Source organism: Sander lucioperca, chromosome 16 (assembly GCF_008315115.2).
Source record: "Sander lucioperca isolate FBNREF2018 chromosome 16, SLUC_FBN_1.2, whole genome shotgun sequence".
NCBI classification, from domain to species: Eukaryota; Metazoa; Chordata; class Actinopteri; order Perciformes; family Percidae; genus Sander; species Sander lucioperca.
In genome coordinates this window covers 6,978,938-6,997,637 of record NC_050188.1, presented here as the reverse complement: position 1 = coordinate 6,997,637, position 18,700 = coordinate 6,978,938, and the positions used below count along the sequence as shown (strand labels likewise).

The window sequence follows — 18,700 nt, the reverse complement described above, 5'->3', positions numbered from 1 at the left end:
ACGATTCAATATATTGCAATATATTTCGATATAAGCGATATAATGTAAGGCAATATATTGGGATTTTTTTAGTATAATTTTAGAAAAACTAATATTTAATAAAAGACATGATGTGCATAAAAGTCAAAGAAGTTTACTTTAGGTAAACAATTCAGTACACAGAAAATCAAACTGCCAGTTTGGGATTGTGGTTCACAGGTTCTTAGTGAGCTAATGTTTATATGCTAAAGTAGGCCAAAGTTCAGCCGTAGCTACATTGTTAGCTTCTAGCTAAAAGTCAGGCACTGTTAGGCACTGTTAGGCAAGGACACTAGTGGTGTGTCTCAGCATAGCCATCTAGCGGTAGGGGGTTTAAACACAACATAAACATGAACCACTGTCATACATGAATATTTTTGCATGTAAACTAAAAAAATTAAATCGATATTGCGTTTTTGAAAATCAATATAATATTGATAAATAAAATATTGCGATACTCAAGTGTATCAATTTTTTTTGTATTACGCATTTATGCATTACCATTCATTCTTCTTACCAATAACAGGGCTTAAAGTATTCCGGCACCATGCCGGATCTGCAGTGGACGGGCGTGAGATAAAAAAAAAAATTAATATTTTCGAGTCAACTGATTTCACCTACCAATCGTATGAGAGGAACGTGACCCCCCCCACCATTATGAACAACAGCAATTTCTTATACCATTGCGATTTCAACCTCAGTGTTCACATGGCCAAGTCTTTCAGGCTTTCTTAAATTCACACCATTGTCTTATACGGTGACTTGGGGCTGCAAAATGTTGTAGTGCAGCCTTAAAACAAAATCTCTCTCATTTTTACAACAGCGGGTCGGTATTGTTGTGGCAACCCCATGAATGTAGGCAATCGGATGGCCGTCTTGTGTCAGTCATCAGCGAGCTGCGTGGTGAAAAGACAGATCCTATACCTGGCATGATAAGGACAACCGTCAATAACTCAGAAATAGGCATATTATTAAGGCTGCAATTGGGTCATTATGCGGGTTTAAGTGGGATTGCTGTAGGTATGTTATTGTCTGCCATCACAGCCTGTTCAGAAAAATAACTATTTCACTGAATTTTTAGCAGTTTCCCATACTTTATACTTTAGAAAAGTGAGTTCAGAGCACAGCTCCAGCTATACCAGTGTTTCCCCTGGGAATTTTTTTTCCTGCAGCGGCTGCAACCCGAAGATATTTAGCATCTCTGCTGGCACAAGAAGGGCTTTAGACACATATTTGTACTAGGGCTGGGCAGTATATCGGCTATTTAAGGTGTATTGATATATTTTCAAACAAGATATGGGATGAGACAATACTGTTTATCGAAATAGTTTAATGTTGCGTTAATGCAATGCCAGTGTTTGTATCTCTCCTCTCTCACACTCTCTGCATAACCCCGCCCCCACTCTCCTGCTCTGTCTGACTCACTTGCTCCAACAGGGTCCAACAATAAGGATTGTCCGATGCCCCGGAGCCAATTAAATGTTACATCGGGCAAGTAAATAAAATGAGCTAGCTGCCCAATCGGGCCAGTGCTCATAAAAGTGAGCAAACGTGAAGCATTACTATGTCTCCACACTCTTCCCTCTGCTCAGTCTGTCTTGTGACGAAGACCAAGACCAACACGGACACGCTTGTTTACTTCATAGATGAAATGGTGCCCAAATTTCTAAAACAACATACAAGTTGAAACGCGAAATAACAACCATTTGTGTCTTGGAGAAAAACACAACTGGGTTGAAAATGATGTGTAAGTGAAGCCAAAACATCTGGATGGCTCCCTGGTGGCTGGCTGCAGAATAGTGCTGCGTACTTGAGGTAACGGTAAAAAAAATATTTTTTACCGTTACCTCAAGTACGGTAAATAATACTATTATATACGTCCCGTGGTGCAGTATTCCACCACGGGACGCCATTGCCATTGAAAATCACTCTGACAGTCAATACTCTACCCAGGTCTAGATAGCCTATGTGTTTGTGTGCATGCACGTTAATGTTGTCAAGGCAGTTTAATAAGAACTGTGTGCTACACAAAACGTACTGTCAGTTTCATTATCATCTCCGCTCATTGTAAGTTAGCAAGGTTTTTTTTTCTTTCAATCATCGTCCCCAATTCATCCCAAAATTGTTTTTCATCCTCCCCAATCCTATTTATTTTTGGCCCCGGGACGACAGGGTGTTGCAACGTCCTTAAGCTCAAGTCCTGATTGAAAAATCTAGTCAAAAACCAACTGGCAAGTAGTAGAAATGGTACAGTTTATCACAGAGCTGCAGCGAGGCAGCATTTCATGCACTCTTTATATGATGTTTGATGCTGCCGCTGAGATTTCTTTTGGCTCTGCTGGGCTGTGATGGGGAATGTGATGTGGCACCGCACTATCTCTATTGACAGCACATTTATCACACTTTGTCTCTGATAGCATTCATTTCCATGGGCCCATCTCCAGTCATGTTGCTGGAGGTTGGTGTGACAATATGTTCATGTTTGTCCTAAAGCCACGCATATATACAAACATTTGTTCAATGCCAAACAGGAAAGCTGTGATCTTTTATACATGGCTTGATTGCTTATTCTCACCATTTATTTGGGCGAATGTTTACCATGTCGCATCAGCTTCATATCATGCTTCACAGCACATGACAGAACAACACTTGACTTCTTTGATTTTGGTAATGGATTCAGGATATGTATAAAACAAGATTTTGTTTTTTAAAATAGCAATCATAATTAGAAGAAATCATTGACAAAAACAGTATTTCCTAAGTTTAAGTAGAGATAAAAACCAGGGGTAAAAGTGAAAAAATGAATAAGAGGCCATAGAGTAAATAAATAAAACAATCTAGGAATAATCAAATAGGGAAATGATCACAAAGGGAAATAGATATATACTACACTATCGATATAGATGTAGATATGTAGTAATGTAATTACATTTAAGTAAATTCATTTGAATGGAAATGCATAGGGAAACAAATGTATAGAAAATTAAAACAAAACTCTGGTCACCTAAAGAAAAGTTTCTATTGGAGTAGAAAAGATTAGTCGATTAATTAATGAGTCGAATGACAGAACATTCCTTGGCAATTAATCAATTGATCGTAATGTTTTAGGAAAGAATGTTTAAAATCACTTGCTCCGGCTTTTCAACGGTTAATTTTTGCAGGTTTACCTAGGCTCCTATGGTAGTAAATTAAATAATAGTTATAACCATTCATTTGAAGATGTCACCTTGGGCTCTGGAAAATTGGGATGGGCACATGTTTTGTCTGTTTTCTGGCAGTTAGTGTAGACCAAGTGATCTGTTCATCAAGAAAATAACTAGAATAAGGAGAATAATTTTAAGTGGCAGCCCTAGTCTCTGTTTCTGAAAGCTATAGAGCAGGGGTCACCAACACGGTGCCCGCGGGCACCAGGTAGCCCCCAAGGACCACATGAGTAGCCCTCAGGCCTGTTCTAAAAATGAAAATTGAATATTGACATTATCTGTTTCCCACCTTGTTAAGTCATTGTTGATAATTATTGTGAGAAATCATTGACGTAATCAGTGTCTTCACATAGATGAGTATCATTAATCATTAATAATCATATATAACTAAAGGCAAACTGAGCAAATTTGTTATTTCAGAAGAGCGTATCAAACTGGTAGCCCTTAGTATGACTCGGTACCCATGAAGTAGCTCTCAGTTTCAAAAAGGTTGGTGACCCCTGCTATAGAGAATGCATGGCATTTGAATGTGTAGTTTTAGATCAACTCTTAACACACCATAGACAGAAGCAAATCCTCACATGTACTTCGTGAACTGCCATTAGCTGTTATACTGTACTTGCAATGAGTTTCTTATCTTCAAAGCTTGACAGTTAGCTGACAGTGTAAAGTCCTCCAAAAAACCCAAGGCATAACTTTTCTTGGGATTCGATGAAGATACTTTACTTTTACTTTATTTCATTTTTTTTTTTAAGATTATTTTTTGGGCATTTCTGCTTTTAATGGATAGGACAGCTAGATATGAAAGGGGAGAGAGAGAGGGGGGGAAGACATGCAGGAAATCGTCACAGGTCGGACTCGAACCCTGGACCTTCTGCGCCGAGGAATAAACCTCTATATATGTGCGCCTGCTCTACCAACTGAGCTAACCCGGCCACATCCTTATTTCTTTTTAGTGTAAAACTGCAACAAAGCACAAAAGACAAACATAAATGAGAATAAACCAACACAGATACCAACAGTTTGCAAGACCACAACTAGTAGCAACAGAAAATGCTGAGTCATAACTAAAAGCTATGCTAGCTATCCGTTAAGTATTTTTACATTAGAAAACCCCAATAAATCAAAGACACAAGTACAATTCCTTTTTTCATCCTTAATGTAATACATACAATACTTACGGAAAATAGTATCCAAGGCAACAATGTAATTTAGAAGGAAAAAATGCAGTAGGAAAAAACAGAAACGGCACTCTGCTCTGCAGCACACTCACTCATTAGGCTAGCTCTTACAGAAGTCTAAAACTGAAACTAAAACTACTGCTGCTGATCAACCTGAAGGGGGAACTGTTGTACACAAAATTATTTTGAAAATGTACTTCAGAGAGGGCAGGACAGCTGTTATTCTATGCTAATAAGCTACGATAGCTTCCTTCATTTTGAACAATGGGCCTCATTCACCAATATCTTCCTATAAGTTTTCTCTTAAATATGTCTTATGAAAGTCCTTAAAGAAAAGTCTACGTCGGATTCATGACGTGTTCTTAAACAACAGAATTGTTTGCGCCTGTGTTCTTAGGATTGATGAATCCCGCGTCTTCGTAATTGAAAGCGCGTGCCAGTTGTTCCTAATTAGCATAAGAAAATGCCCTGCAAATTCCCATATAAGGACATGAAACTTCCTGTGCACCTCCTGGGAAGCGGGAGACTGCCTTCAAGAGATGGTTGTCGGAGTCGCAGATGACTTGTACATTGCAGTGGTGGAGGAAGTACTGAATCTCAGTACTTAAGTAAAAGTACAAATAACCAGAGACATATTTACTTTAGTAAAAGTAGAAGATGTCCAGTACCACAAACAAGGCCTGGCTTTAAAAAATAGTTCCTATCCTAACCAGCATAAAATGGAAATATGTTGTTAGAATCGGAATGCGGTTGGTTTTATTCACGGATGTATTATAAGACGGTTTTATTTCCTTTAACCATAAGTAAGTAGGGCTGGGCGATATGGAGAAAATCAGATATCACGATATTCTTGACCAAATACCTCGATATCGATATTGCGGCGATATTCTAGGGTTGACAATTGGTGCTTCAACAAAATATCTTCACACTTAGATTTTAGATGAATAATCATCAGTAATGTTGACATAATGTCTAAGAGGGGAAAAGGCAAATAATAGAACAGCTAGAACAGTCTGGTAAGTTCAGAAAGGTACATCACTTTACTGTAATACAGCCTTTAAAACCAGGAAAAGACACCACTTATGCCATATTACGATATTACGATATCCAAAATCTAAGACGATATCTAGTCTCATATCCCGATATCGATATTATATTGATATATTGCCCAGCCCTAAGCGTAAGCAAATAAAGTGTGTGAACCAGCGAAAATGGGGAGATGTGAAGAGGTCCAGCCAAATAAATAAGATATGAACGCGTCTTACGCTGCCTGGCGGAGGAGTAAACGACGCTGTGGAGAGAAATAGATGGCAACTATGATTTAAAAATGTGAATAATAAAAAACAAACATTTTCATTTTCAGTTTTACCGGAGGCTGTATTACCGAGGGTCAGCGGCGCTTGATTTAATCAGTTTAATTGCTGATGTAAATTGCAGTGTTAGTGTTCTTTTGCATATTTTTTTTTGTTCAACAAATGATCAGAAATACATTACAGTACAATACTATCATTGTAAACGACTGTAGAATTAAATAAAATGCAGTAACCAATTATGGTTGGAGCAAATCGTCATCACACATTTCTTCGTAAGAACGGTTGGTGAATGAGGCCCAATGTTTTTATTGAGTTTTCATTTTAAACAAAGAACTACATTTAAAAAATAAATAAATAAATAAATTTTTTATATATATATATATATGTGTATATATATGTATATATATATATATATATGTGTGTGTGTGTGTATATATATGTGTATATAAAATAAAAGAAAAAAAAAGAAAATAAATACAAGATAAAAATAAAACAAAATACATAAAATCTGTATTCATACATATATATGTATATACACATACGAACAGGCGATATACTTACACACATGTACATAAAAAAAGAAAAGACCTGTACGTATTTTTACAACATCCCAGTAAAAGAGTGAGGTATATATGTATACATATACATGAAGTCTTTTAACCATCTACATTGAGGAATACATGAAGCTTCCTTCATTTTGGACTCTTCGGCTCTCCGTCCTCAAGGATTAGCACAGTCGAGAAGGCTTGCTTTTGGTCAATATCGCAAATTCACTTGTCAGTGTTCGAATTAGGGATGGGCATTTGATTACATTTTCTTCGCCGATCGTCGCGAGAATTAACGATCAACTATCGATTAATCATTAATATTATTTATATTAAAATTCATTATTTATTTAACTTTTTATAAATTAAAAATGCAATGAAAATACAAAAATACAGCGTGTTTTTCTTCAGTGAGATCTTTATTACAAGAAGAGCAACTTGTGGCAGATAAATTGGATGTTAAACTAAACTTAAAGATATGCGCTTCAGTGCTCTAAAGCAGCGGAACCTGCAGCTGCGAGCCGGCGTTCTTAAACAGAGACCCTCGTTTGTTCCCAAATAATAAATACATAAAAAAAAATCATGTTAAACAATAACTTTACAAAAAACATAATAATACTTCGATCTGACAGGTTGCGTCAAAATGTAAACTCAAAACTATTCAAGGCACGGAGTTGAGAAAGAGGGTGAGAGAGATTAGCCTAAAACAATAAATTAGGCTACTTAACAAAGCCTCATAAAACATAACTAGTAACTCACATACAACTTCTGCACCAGTCTACTGATTTTTGTTGAAAAAGATAAGTATGTTGACATGATCTGGGGTCAGACGCGACCGCAACCTGGTGACCGCCAGTCCAGCCGCCGAAAACACCCGCTCTGAGGGGACTGACGTTGCCGGGATGCACAGGTACCTCCGCGCTAACTTGGCCAGCACGGGGAACCTTATTCCGCTCACTTTCCACCAGTCTGTGGGGGTGCAATCCAGGGGTGGGGGAGTCTCCCTCAGAAAGTTCTGAAGTTCTGCTTCGATGCCAGCCTCGCATTGAGTGGTATAGTGCTCCCCAAGGAGTTCTGCCATAGCAGAGGACTGGGAGGCCGCCACTCCAGTGTTTGCGCTCCCCTTGTCCGTGTCAGACAACGCAGCCTCGTCTCCCTGAGCCTGTGGGATAGCCGCCCTACCGGTCTCCACTGCCTTTCCCAGTTCAACCAGTTTCGCATTAGCAGCCAGTCTCTGTGTTGGTGTAAGAAAGCGCAGGTGTTTGATCATGGGGGCGAATGACACAAACTCATCACCAGACTCAACCTGTATAAATAAATATATGATGGGGGAATCAATAATCAGAAAAAATGAGCTTGATGAGGGAGGAACGCACTTTTGTCTTGAATTTGGTGAGTCTGGGCCTGTCACCTTCACTGCGCATGAGGTGGATATTGATGAGGCCGAAGGTGACGGGATAAATGTTGGCGATGGAGACGTCTTTCTCTGCAGATATAACCGTGGTGGCACATTTAAGTGCTGACAGCACAGGCTGTGTGTCCTCCATCAGCTGCCAGTACTCATCCTTCAACTCCAGGATCCTGGCATCTTGAAGCTTGGTCACGGTTCGGTCCGACAGCACAGTAACAACAGCCCACCGCTGCTCCACCAGGCGATCATACATGTCGCACACGGAGTTCCACCGTGTTTTACACGACTGGATAAGCCGGTGAGTTGCGAGGCCCATTTGCTCCTGTTTCTTTTGCAGCGCTTTGGTTGCTGCAGTGCTGTGGTTAAAGTGGCAAACGAGTTACTAGCCGCAGATATTACCCGATACAGATACAGTGCAAATCCGTCATTTATGGCCAACTGGAGGGTGTGTGCAAAGCAGGCAACGGAAATCCAGAGCACTCTGGTGGGACTGTTGGCAGCAACAATATTGGCCGCGTTGTCGTGAACACATGCAATAACGCGGTCTTCAAGTCCCCACTGCTCTACAGCTCCATTCATTTTCTCAGCGAGGTGGTCAGCTGTATGCCGCCCTGGCAGGCTTTCTGTGTGCAGGACCGCTGAGTTCATTTGCCAGTCATCACTGATGTAGTGGCAGGTGATGGTGATGTAGCTCTCAGCTGTTAAAGCGGTCCAGCAGTCTGTAGTTAGAGCAACTCTGTCAGCGGTGCTCAATTCTTTTAACAGGTCCTGCTTCCTTTCTTCATAGTGAGTTTCTACCAGTCTGGTGATGGTACGTCGTGACGGAATGTGATATGCTGGTTCCAATAAATTTATAAGTTGTCGAAAACCTTTGCCCTCAACAATACTTAAAGGCAGCATATCCATCTCAATGAACTTGCAGATCCCTTGGGTAATTTTCTCTGCTCGTTGTGCATCGCAGCTCCTCCGTGCTAACGCCGACACGATGCTAGGTTGAGACTGAGAGCAGGATGCACCGCCACCGACATCAACCAGGGTCGGATGTACTTTGTTTAAAGTGCCCATATTATGAAAAAAACACTTTTTCTGGGATTTGGGGTGTTATGTTGTGTCTCTGGTGCTTCCACACTCATACAAACTTTGAAAAAAATCCATCCATGGTGTTTAGAGTGAGATACGGTTTCTGAATGTGTCCTGCCTTCAGTCTCTGGTTGAGCTGTTCAAAATCGGCACGGCTTGTGACGTCACAAGCCGAAACTAGCAGGCTAACCGCAACCATTAGCTCGTAGCGTTAGCATGCTAACGCTAGCATGCTACCTCATTCTCAATAGCAAAGCACTGCTACAACACACACAAGTTCACCATAATCTACAAAAGAACTACTTCCATGTGCGCCCTCATTTAGAAGTCTCCCAGCTAATCCTGCCTTGTAACTGACTGAAGTTGTAGAAACAGCCTTTTTACTGTCTATGGAGCTAGCTAGCTGACATGATCTACATCTGAGCTACTGCACATGTGCAGTGCAATCAAAGATAGTACAGAAGAAAAGAGGTCTCACTCTGTAGCTAAAACAGAGACCAGGTGAAAAGAGGATCTGCAGCAGTGAGAGAGAGTGGTGCAGTACAACAAAAATATGGTGTTTTTTGAAAATTAAACCATGTAAACCTATTCTGGTACAACCTTAAAATACAATTATGAACCTGAAAATGAGCATAATATGGCTGCTTTAAGTGGTACATCATTTGAGTCGTGGCCGTGCTGTACTTATACACGGCATCACAGTGTTTGCAGTGAACTAAGTCATTTTTTAAATCAAATTGGTCCCACGCCACACTTCGCCTTGACCTCTTCATGATTACTTTTGAAATCAAAACAGAAACTTGCAGGTAACTGAGTAGCCTATGGCGCCCCCGTGTGGTAAAATGTTTAATTGCTGCCACACAGTGAAATTCATTTCATTGCTTCAAGACTCACGCTACGTTACGCAACCTGCATTAGTTATCGATAACAAATTAACGTGATCGACGAAATTCTTACTGATCAATTATCGATCGTCGATTAATCATGCCCATCCCTAGTTCGAATGGTCAGGCAGACTCTCTCTGGTTGCTGCAATTCCTGTTGTGTCCAGTCCTTTAGTCTTAAAAGTACCCCATGGAGTCTTTTGTTTACATGTATTAGTTTATGTGTAGATTTTTTTAACCTTCTTTAGTAGTTCTCTTTCTCCTTGACCTGGGCTTATTGCTATATTTCTTGACATGTTACCACCACCAGTTTAGCCTGGCTCCGCCCTCCTACGTACTTCCGCTCAATTTTCATTTCGCTTCAGTACTCCGTCTGGGTTTGCGGTATAGTCTTGGGTTTCCTCGACCAAAGTTTTTGGCGGTCCAATCAGCGAACAGAGGGAGTGGCTGAGAACGATGACGTTGAGGACGTGCGCTAGAAAGGTCATGGCCATTCGGTCCGTTGTGGCAATGCCGCAGAATATCCAGAAGTTAAAGCCAGAGCAAGAACAATCTTTGCTGAGTTTTGTTGGTGGTCATGATGTTATGGCCCTCCTCCCCACGGGGTTCGGGAAAAGTTTGATTTTCCAGCTCGCTCCGTTAGTGGTGAAGGAGTTGGCTAAGGCTAACGCTAGCGGTTATAATGCTAATAGCCTTGATGGTCTCCCTTCTTGTTGCACATGCGCATGACATATGTCACGACCAAACGTTAGCGATTGGTTATTGCAGATCCAGAGTGCCTCTGGGCGGATCCAATAGTTTTAAACTTCAACAGAGTACCCGCCTTCAAGGAAGTTAACACTTGTCAATGGAGAGAGGCCAGAATCTTTGTACAAATGAAATGTACCAGAGTCAGGACCACACTACCAATGAAAAAGCATGAAACCATTTGCAGGACTGTGTAGCAGGTACTGTGCACCCTTGTGCGTCTGTATTAAGATTAGGGCTGGTTTTTTTTATTGCTAAACGACAGTGGGCACAACTGGAGACACGTGCAAAACTCTAGTCTGCACAGCAGCAGTTCATGTGGACCAAACTCTAGTTCGTTTTTCATTGCTTGAACACAGTTTTCAAAACTCTACAGACTAATCCCATGGCTTTAACCACAATGTGCACAACACTCTGGATTTACAGCACTTTGTTCAAATGCTAACACACTACTGTCAAAACCTCACCACACACTCAAAACAGAATAGATTTCAGTCTAGGGGTGGGCGATATATATCGTCTACGATAATGTTGTTGTGTTAACGATGTGCAAATTGAGATTTTCGAGTATTTAAATTACTTAGAAAGAAACACTTCAAAACACGCATTGGAACGCTACACATTCACTAATGTCAACAAAGATGGCGGCGCGCGATTGTGCAGCGGCTATTAGCTCAGTACAGACACACTGAACTAATCAATATAGGACTACGATACAACACAGCCGTTTTGAGAGCCTTCCAGGCGGCTCATAACATGATCCCGGAGGACATAGCCAGACCGGGCGTTCCGTGGATTGTTGTCGGCAGCTTGCATTTTTGTGCATAATGAATGGAGTACCAACAGCAGGATTGTTGCCCAGCACTGCTCACCAGACCTGGAAGCTCTGTCGGTAATATACAGACCATTTTATTTACCACAAAAACAGTACACTGCCGTCTACAAAGCCCCCGATGCTAACGTTAGCACAAGTTTGGCTCACTGCTAACCATAGTGAACAAACTGCAGTGCGATCACCCGGAGGGGATACATATCGTAGCAGGGGAGTTTAACAAGGCGTCCTTAAAGTCTGTACTTCCCAGCTTTTTCCAGCATGTAGCTTGTGCTACTAGAGGGAAGAACACACTAGACCATGTAGCATACTCTAACATCAAGAAAGAAAGAAAGCACACAGAACTACGCCTCTCCCTCACCTGGGCCAGTCAGATCACATCCAACTACTCCTGATCCCAGCATAAATCCCGGTCAGAAGGACTATACAGCTAAGTAGAAGGACTATCAAAACCTGGCCTGACACTGCCCTATCCCAGCTCCAGGACTGCTTCCAATAAGGACATGGTTGTGTGCAATATGTTACAGAACAGAGCGCTTTGTTTATTATTATGATTTCATCTTGCTTGTATGCTGCACAATTTACAATACAGCGGAGGTGAACAACTGAATGTTTACTCAGAGTTCAATGTTCCTACACTAGTTCAATTAGTATTTTGTATGTCTTCGAATTGTTTTTACTTGAATACTTACATTTTAAAGAAAATAAATAAGACCTGTTTTCATTCACCCTTGTGCCCATTTTTATCATCAGTGATTAAGTAACTCGGACTTTTAAAAACACATTTTTAAAGGATATCGTCTAATTATTGTTATCGTCAAAATCGCCAAAAATATCAAGATATTATTTTTTGTCCATATCGCCTACCCCTATTTCAGTCTGGTGCCTATCAAACACTGCTGATTGCAATTTCAGCTGAAAGCCTAAGCAGGTGTCTTGTTTTAGACTAGTTAGTGAACATATAGTATTTATGTAGAGAAAGCTCAGAAAGCCTTTTTTTGTATACAAACACCAAATGAGAAGGAAACAATTATACACTGTACCATTTGAGAGAAACAGGTAAAAGAGCAAAGATATCAATATGTCCAGGTAAGATGTCTGAGGTTAAAACCCTTACTATTGAATCGCAATCGCAATATTTTTGAAAAAAATCGCAATTAGATTATTTTCAAAAATCGTTCAGCCCTAATCTGAACTGTTTAGTTCAGGTGACTGTTGGTAATGCAGCTAGTTGGGCTAGTTTGCGCTATCAGCCGAATGGCTTAGTGCATGCGCTAATGGAACCAACTGTGTATCTTGTAAATTACCCCACTAATAATGCCCGGAATGGTACCAAACTTCTACAGTAGTACAAATAGGTTCTGTACGCATAAAACGAGGCATTGGAAAGTTTGTAAGTACACCAGGAGTTTATTTAAATTGCACTTGCGTGATGGGCTTTTTCAACGTAAAATAAAGCCACACTAGAGCGCTGCTTACTGTGCTCCATGGCTGTAACACAACAAGCATAGATATAGAACAACAAGTGCCTGGCTGCTACGGAAACCAAAACTTGCGCATGTTAAATTTGGAACCCATGATCAGATTTGAAACCAAATCCTAAAACGATTCCTAATGATAACAATAAAGAAACGATTCCACTGGAATTGTAATTTTTTAAACGATTCCAAGTAGGAATCGGTTCTTGATGCCCAACCGTACCGACACCACAGAACTTCGCCTTCCTATGTACTTCTGCTCAATTTTAATTTTCCTTCAGTACACCGTCTTTTGCGGGTTTACGGTATATTCTTTGGTTTTCTCCGGCCAAATATTTGGCAGTCCAATCAGCGAACAGAGGGATTGGCTGAGAATGATGATGTTGAGGTTGTGCGCTGGTTTGAGATGTAGTTCCGTAATGGCGGCGGAGAAAGATGCGAGCGAAGCCATTCGGTCCGTGGCAACACTGCCGAATATCCAGAAGTTAAAGCCCGAGCAAGAACAATCTTTGCTGAGTTTTGTTGGTGGTCATGATGTTGTGGTCCTCCTCCCCACGGGGTTCGGGAACAGTTTGATTTTCCAGCTCGCTCCGTTAGTGGTGAAGGAGTTGGCTAAGGCTAACGCTAGCGATGCTAAGCCGACATCACGACCAAATGTTACCGATTGGTTATGGCAGATTCAGAGTGGCTCTGGGCAGATCCAATAGTTTTAAACTTCAACAGAGTACCCACCTTCAAGGAAGTTAACACTTGGAGAGTGGCCAGACTCTCTCTACAAATGAAATGTACCAGAGTCTAGTAGGACCAGGCTACACAGAACCAGCAGTATTTTAGAAATGGTCGCTCTTTAGGCAAATGTTTTGTATGTTACAGATACCGATCAGTGGGGCATTAGACTTTCTCCCTTGACGGACAGGGTTGTAAAACCTCCGTCAACCCTGCAGTCACTTTTCATCAATAAACAGATGATTGTTTTTTTGTTTTTTGCAGTGACAGCGCAGGTCACTAAAAACATAATAAATATGTAGTACTTGTTCTTTATCCTCCACCCGCATTAATTGCTCATTATTTCAACTCCTTTATAAACGCCATCACAATTATTATTGGGCTTTTAAAAGAAACTTTCACACACTCCGCTGCCGTGACATTTTGCAGTGGTGTTGGCGCATAGAATTATGAGCGTGATTCACACGATCATTAACATCCTCTGCTCTCGTGTTTCACCTTAAAAAATATATATAAATAGAAGACCGTTTGTAGAGCGGATCTCCATGACCTCAGTCAGTCAGTGAGACAGTTGAGAGATACAGAGACGGACGTGCAGTGAGAGTGCACAGCAGTTTTGGGCAGTAAGGTGCCTGAATATACATTAATTAATAAAAGCAGTTTGACGCGTGTCAAAATGCTTTTGGTGCGTGTTCGGCCATTCAAATTATTTGGTGTACTTCAAAATGCATCAAAGTGCGTTTGGGCCTTCAGAGCATGCACCACATCCACGGCGGTCACCGTCTACCTCTTGGCATGCTCGGTGTAGGCTAAGTGATTGCATTAGGGATCACGTTCTCCAGAAACACCTTTAGAACACCGTGGGTCTCCTCTTAGATCAGACTGGTGATGCGCTTCACTGCGCCGTGACGAGCTGGATGGCGCATGGTGAGTTTGGAGATGCCCTGGATGTTAGTACGGAGCACTTCACAGTATATGCTAGCCATCCACAACATTACTGCTGCATCGCTTTCTGATTTCCCAAACTACGGTACGGCCCAATGCCCAAGTCACAGAACGCGCGTGTGTTAATCGCGAATGTGTTTTTGGCTCATGTGGATGAAAGACACCAAATCCCAGAATGCACTTGCTTCACTACGAGGCCAACCCCAAGCCACGCCTACTGTTTACAGACTAGACAGGCAGTCAACTGAGTCAAGTCTATTGTGTTTTATTGTCATTTCAACCATATACACGAAACGTTTCACAGTGGCTCAAGTGGTGTTACACATTTAAAATATATAAAAACGACATTATATAAAAACGACATACGAAACAGGCGACATTTAGTGCACACACATTATAGGCTCCGTAAAGTTCAGCTAACACATTGCATTTGCGCTTGGTGTAAACACAGTATAAACACAGCCGTGAATTCGCGTGGAATGTAGCTAGAATGGTCGGCATTTAACAGTCACAAACTCCACCAGCGGTGAGCAGTTAGTTGGATACAATCACCCCATTTCTGCACCAGTCCGTGTTAACACCCACCTCCACGAGTTTTATCCGGCGGCAGCATCTCTATCTGCTCGGAAGGCTAGCAGGCCTGGTAGCTGGATAGTCCGGTACACTGTTGTTCAGCCACGTTTCCACAAAAACAAAAACATAGCAGTCTCTGAACTCGCGTTGGGAGTTTCGTTGAAGTTGGATGTTGTCCAGTTTGTTGTCTAATGAGCGGACACTTGCAAGCAGGATGGATGGCACAGGTGGCCGACTAGCGTTAGCTTTCCACCTAGCTGGAACTCCCGCCCTCGTCCCGCTTTTCTGTTTACCGCTTTGGATGCCCCTTTCCCCGGCTAGCGGCATTGAGCAACACCGCAGGCTGAGGTGCTGGTCTCCGTAGCAGGCGAAGGTTGCGTAGTGTGTCGAGTATTCCGTCTGTAATAAAGTTTCCTGCATATTCTTCGATCTGTACCAATGTATCCCGGTGGTACACATGTGCGGTAGTTTGAATGCACATAATTGTTGTAAAAGTTTTCTGCTGAAAAGACGGGGCCTGTTTAGCGAAGCTTCAAGATGGCTGACACTCCGCTCGGCTAGCATCGGCCAGTGACAGTCCCACCCCCTATAGGCGGGTTGAAAACATGCGGAACTAGCTGGCTGTAGTCCATAGACTCTGGGCAAAAATGTCTCCGATGACGCTAAATGACGGTTTTTGCGTCATCAGAGGCTTATTTCCAGACCCACAATACAGAGAAGCCTCGTCTCAGGGGGACATGAGGGAGGGAAGCACGGTCATTCAAAAATACTACCGGGTTTCTACTGATACAAAGCTTAATGCTAATCGGTGAAGTATCTCTTTAAATAGGAATTTGCGCTACCTTGTTATTAACGCTTTAAAAAACAGGGACCCACTCTTAAAATAATTACTACTATTACTAGTGGTCAAAAACCCTACATGGTACATCTTACCTTTTGTTTCGTCTTGTCGGAGTCAGCTTGTACGCCTGTAAAATGCTCAATACAGACACGCACGCACACACACACACACACACACACACACACACACGCACACGCACACATGACAAGACAAAGGGACATTCACAAAGAGAGAGTGTGAAAAGATGTAAGTGTTAAATGATTACAGAATTGTTGTCTCTTTGTTCATTATTACAATAGAAAAGCAAAACCATATAATCCATGGGAAAGTCTAATCAAGAACCGCTTTTCAGGTAAAGAGTATTCAATCTATAAACCTTTCAGTCAGTCTCTCCCAGCAAAAAAAGGCACAGAAAAACATGCTGTAGGGGACATGAATTCAGTATAGAGGAGTGGCTGTACATATTGTAGACGGTGTCGCACAAGGTGCAGAATTATATAGGCTAAGGCAGTGGTTCTGCTGCACTGCTAGCAAAGTAGGGACAAGTTTGTGAAAGGACTGTGTCTCACAGAGTCTTAGCAACAAAACAAAATGCTGAGGGAACACTACCTTTTTTTCATGTTGGTTTTGAGTGGTATGCACCCCCACTAACCTGGAAAACGGTTTTAAACAGTAAGTTAATACAGCGTTTATGGCTGGGTATCGTTCAAAAACTTTCAATACCGGTGTCAATACTAATACCGTGACTTTGACACAATTTCCTGAACGATTTTTTTTATACCAATTTCATTAAATCCTTTTCCACAAAAAGAAATTACAACATTACACATTACGGTACAAATCTTTTTATCTATTTTTCAGCTTCTACTACGTGAGCCCTCTGTGTTATGTAGTTTTTCCTGCATGTCTCTACAACGTAGAGTAACGTTAGACAGCCAATCAATTAGATCTTGGTAGAAGCATGCTGCACGCTCATAAGATTCTCTCCTTAGGTATTTAAAGTTGGTATTGAATGATGAGGCATTTTTCGATGTTCAATAAGGAGAAAATTTGGTCCTGTCACTGTTCCAGTTGCTCAATCTCAAAGGGGAGACAGAGCGGATGACTGTTCGCTTCAGTGGAGCAGACAGCTCTGCAGAGTCGTGTAATTACGACTTCATGACATGTCATTAAATACTGAAGCAGCAGCGGCAATCATTTATTGGTGGTGGACCTAGGGCTGGGACGGTATGGATTTTTTCTTACCGCGGTTGAAAAGCAAGAAATTTCCGCGGTAGAGCGGTATACCGCAACCCCTTTACGAGAGTAGCGTAAGTTAGAGCGAGAATGGCAGGGCGCCTTAAGTGAGTGACGTCAGTGCCCGTGTGGTCGCGCAAGGACAGCTGTAACGGAGAGTAGCGTATGAGTGCCGCTATGAGGAAAAGAGATAGCAAAGTTGATGTAAAGTGAGTTAAAAGTGAACAATAAAACAATAAGCTAGAACTTCTCAAGACACGGTGGCTTTATCTATTGTCAATACTGCCGGTAAAGTGAACGGCGTTACCCCCGAAAAACATCAGCTTAAATCTTACAACATACAGTGCTGCTCATAAGTATTCACAACCATGCTAAAGTTGACTAAAAAGAGGAATAAAAAAATCATGTTAATGTCTTAATTAAAAAAATGAGGAAAAATCCAACCTTTTAAGGACACCAATTTTTTTGTGAATGAATAATGTATTGTAAATAAATAAATGTTCTTCCTTAAAATACAGGGGCCATAATTAGATATACCCCTATGTTAAATTCCCATAGAGGCAGGCAGATTTTTATTTTTAAAGGCCAGTTATTTCATGGATCCAGGATACTATGCATCCTGATAAAGTTCCCTTGGTCTTTGGAATTAAAATAGCCCCACATCATCACATACCCTTCACCATACCTAGAGATTGGCATGGTTTTATTTCAGTTAGCCTAATAGCTGGTTTGATTTGCATTGAGAGATGATTTTATGGAAAGTACCCCATGCCAATGGAGGGTCAGCTGGTCCTCTCACTGTGTTCCCACTCTTTATGTTCCCAGCCTTTGAGAATCCAGAGCTTGACACAGTAAGCCCAATGTCCTGCACATAAAAACCTGACTAATGGTGTTTTTCCACTACATGGTACCTGCTCGACTCACCTCAACTCTACTCGCCTTTTTTGGTTTTCCATTATGAAAAAAAGTCCCTGGTACTAGCTAACAGGTACTTTTTTTAGTACCACCTCCGTCGACGTTCCAAGCGAGCTGAGGCGATACCAAAAGGTGACGTGAAAACCTGCAGACTACTGATTGGTCGGAGAGAATCGTCACTAATCACACATCATTGCTAGCGACAGACGGGGGTGTCCTGAACAAACCCGCCATTTTTAAATAGTTTAGCCAGTGGTGTTTTTTTTTTTTTTGCAGCCTCCAGCTTCTTTTGAAACTAAATTAGTCTTCTGGCTGTGGCAACAGCCACAATAACAACACATCTTCGACCTTCTGTGTGTGTGTTGCGTTAGGTCACGGCAGTTTCCTGCGGCGTTGCTATGACGACCAGCCACGCTCGCCTCACTCATTATGCAGTACTAAATCTGCAATGGAACGGACGGGGTTCCGAGCCGAGTAGAGTAGAGTAGAGCTGGTACTAGCAGTGGGTAAGCGCCGTAAGTGTGGCACTATGCAGTAAGGCAGAACTGCTTCTGTTATTCTGTTGATTGTTTTAAAGATAAAGATACCAGGCTTACTTGAGAAAATAATGACCATATCGCATATATTGTATGTTCAGAATATACTAGTTCCAGATCTTTCCAAGTTTTAAACAATTCCCCAGATTAAGTCTAACTTATTGAGCTTCTTTGGAAACTTGGAGATCTTGACAAGAATTTCAAATAAAGTTGTGTGGGTTACAACAATGCTTGGC

The 18,700-nt window shown here is 41.4% G+C and overlaps 1 protein-coding gene and 1 long non-coding RNA gene across 2 annotated transcripts in view; one reads left to right on the top strand and one right to left on the bottom strand.

Moving 5' to 3' along the window:
• Window positions 1-8,569: 8,569 nt before the first annotated feature.
• On the top strand, window positions 8,570-9,502 carry LOC116035805. The gene is made up of 2 exons (XR_004101456.2): window positions 8,570-8,728; window positions 9,403-9,502. It is a non-coding gene; the product is annotated as an uncharacterized LOC116035805 (long non-coding RNA).
• Window positions 9,503-14,290: 4,788 nt separating this feature from the next.
• LOC116035804 overlaps window positions 14,291-18,700 on the bottom strand; it is a 41,464-nt gene continuing 37,054 nt past the window's right edge. The window contains exon 8 of the mRNA XM_035993410.1: window positions 14,291-14,362. Within this exon, the coding sequence (XP_035849303.1) occupies window positions 14,291-14,362 (72 nt within the window). The remainder of the gene's footprint in view (window positions 14,363-18,700) is intronic.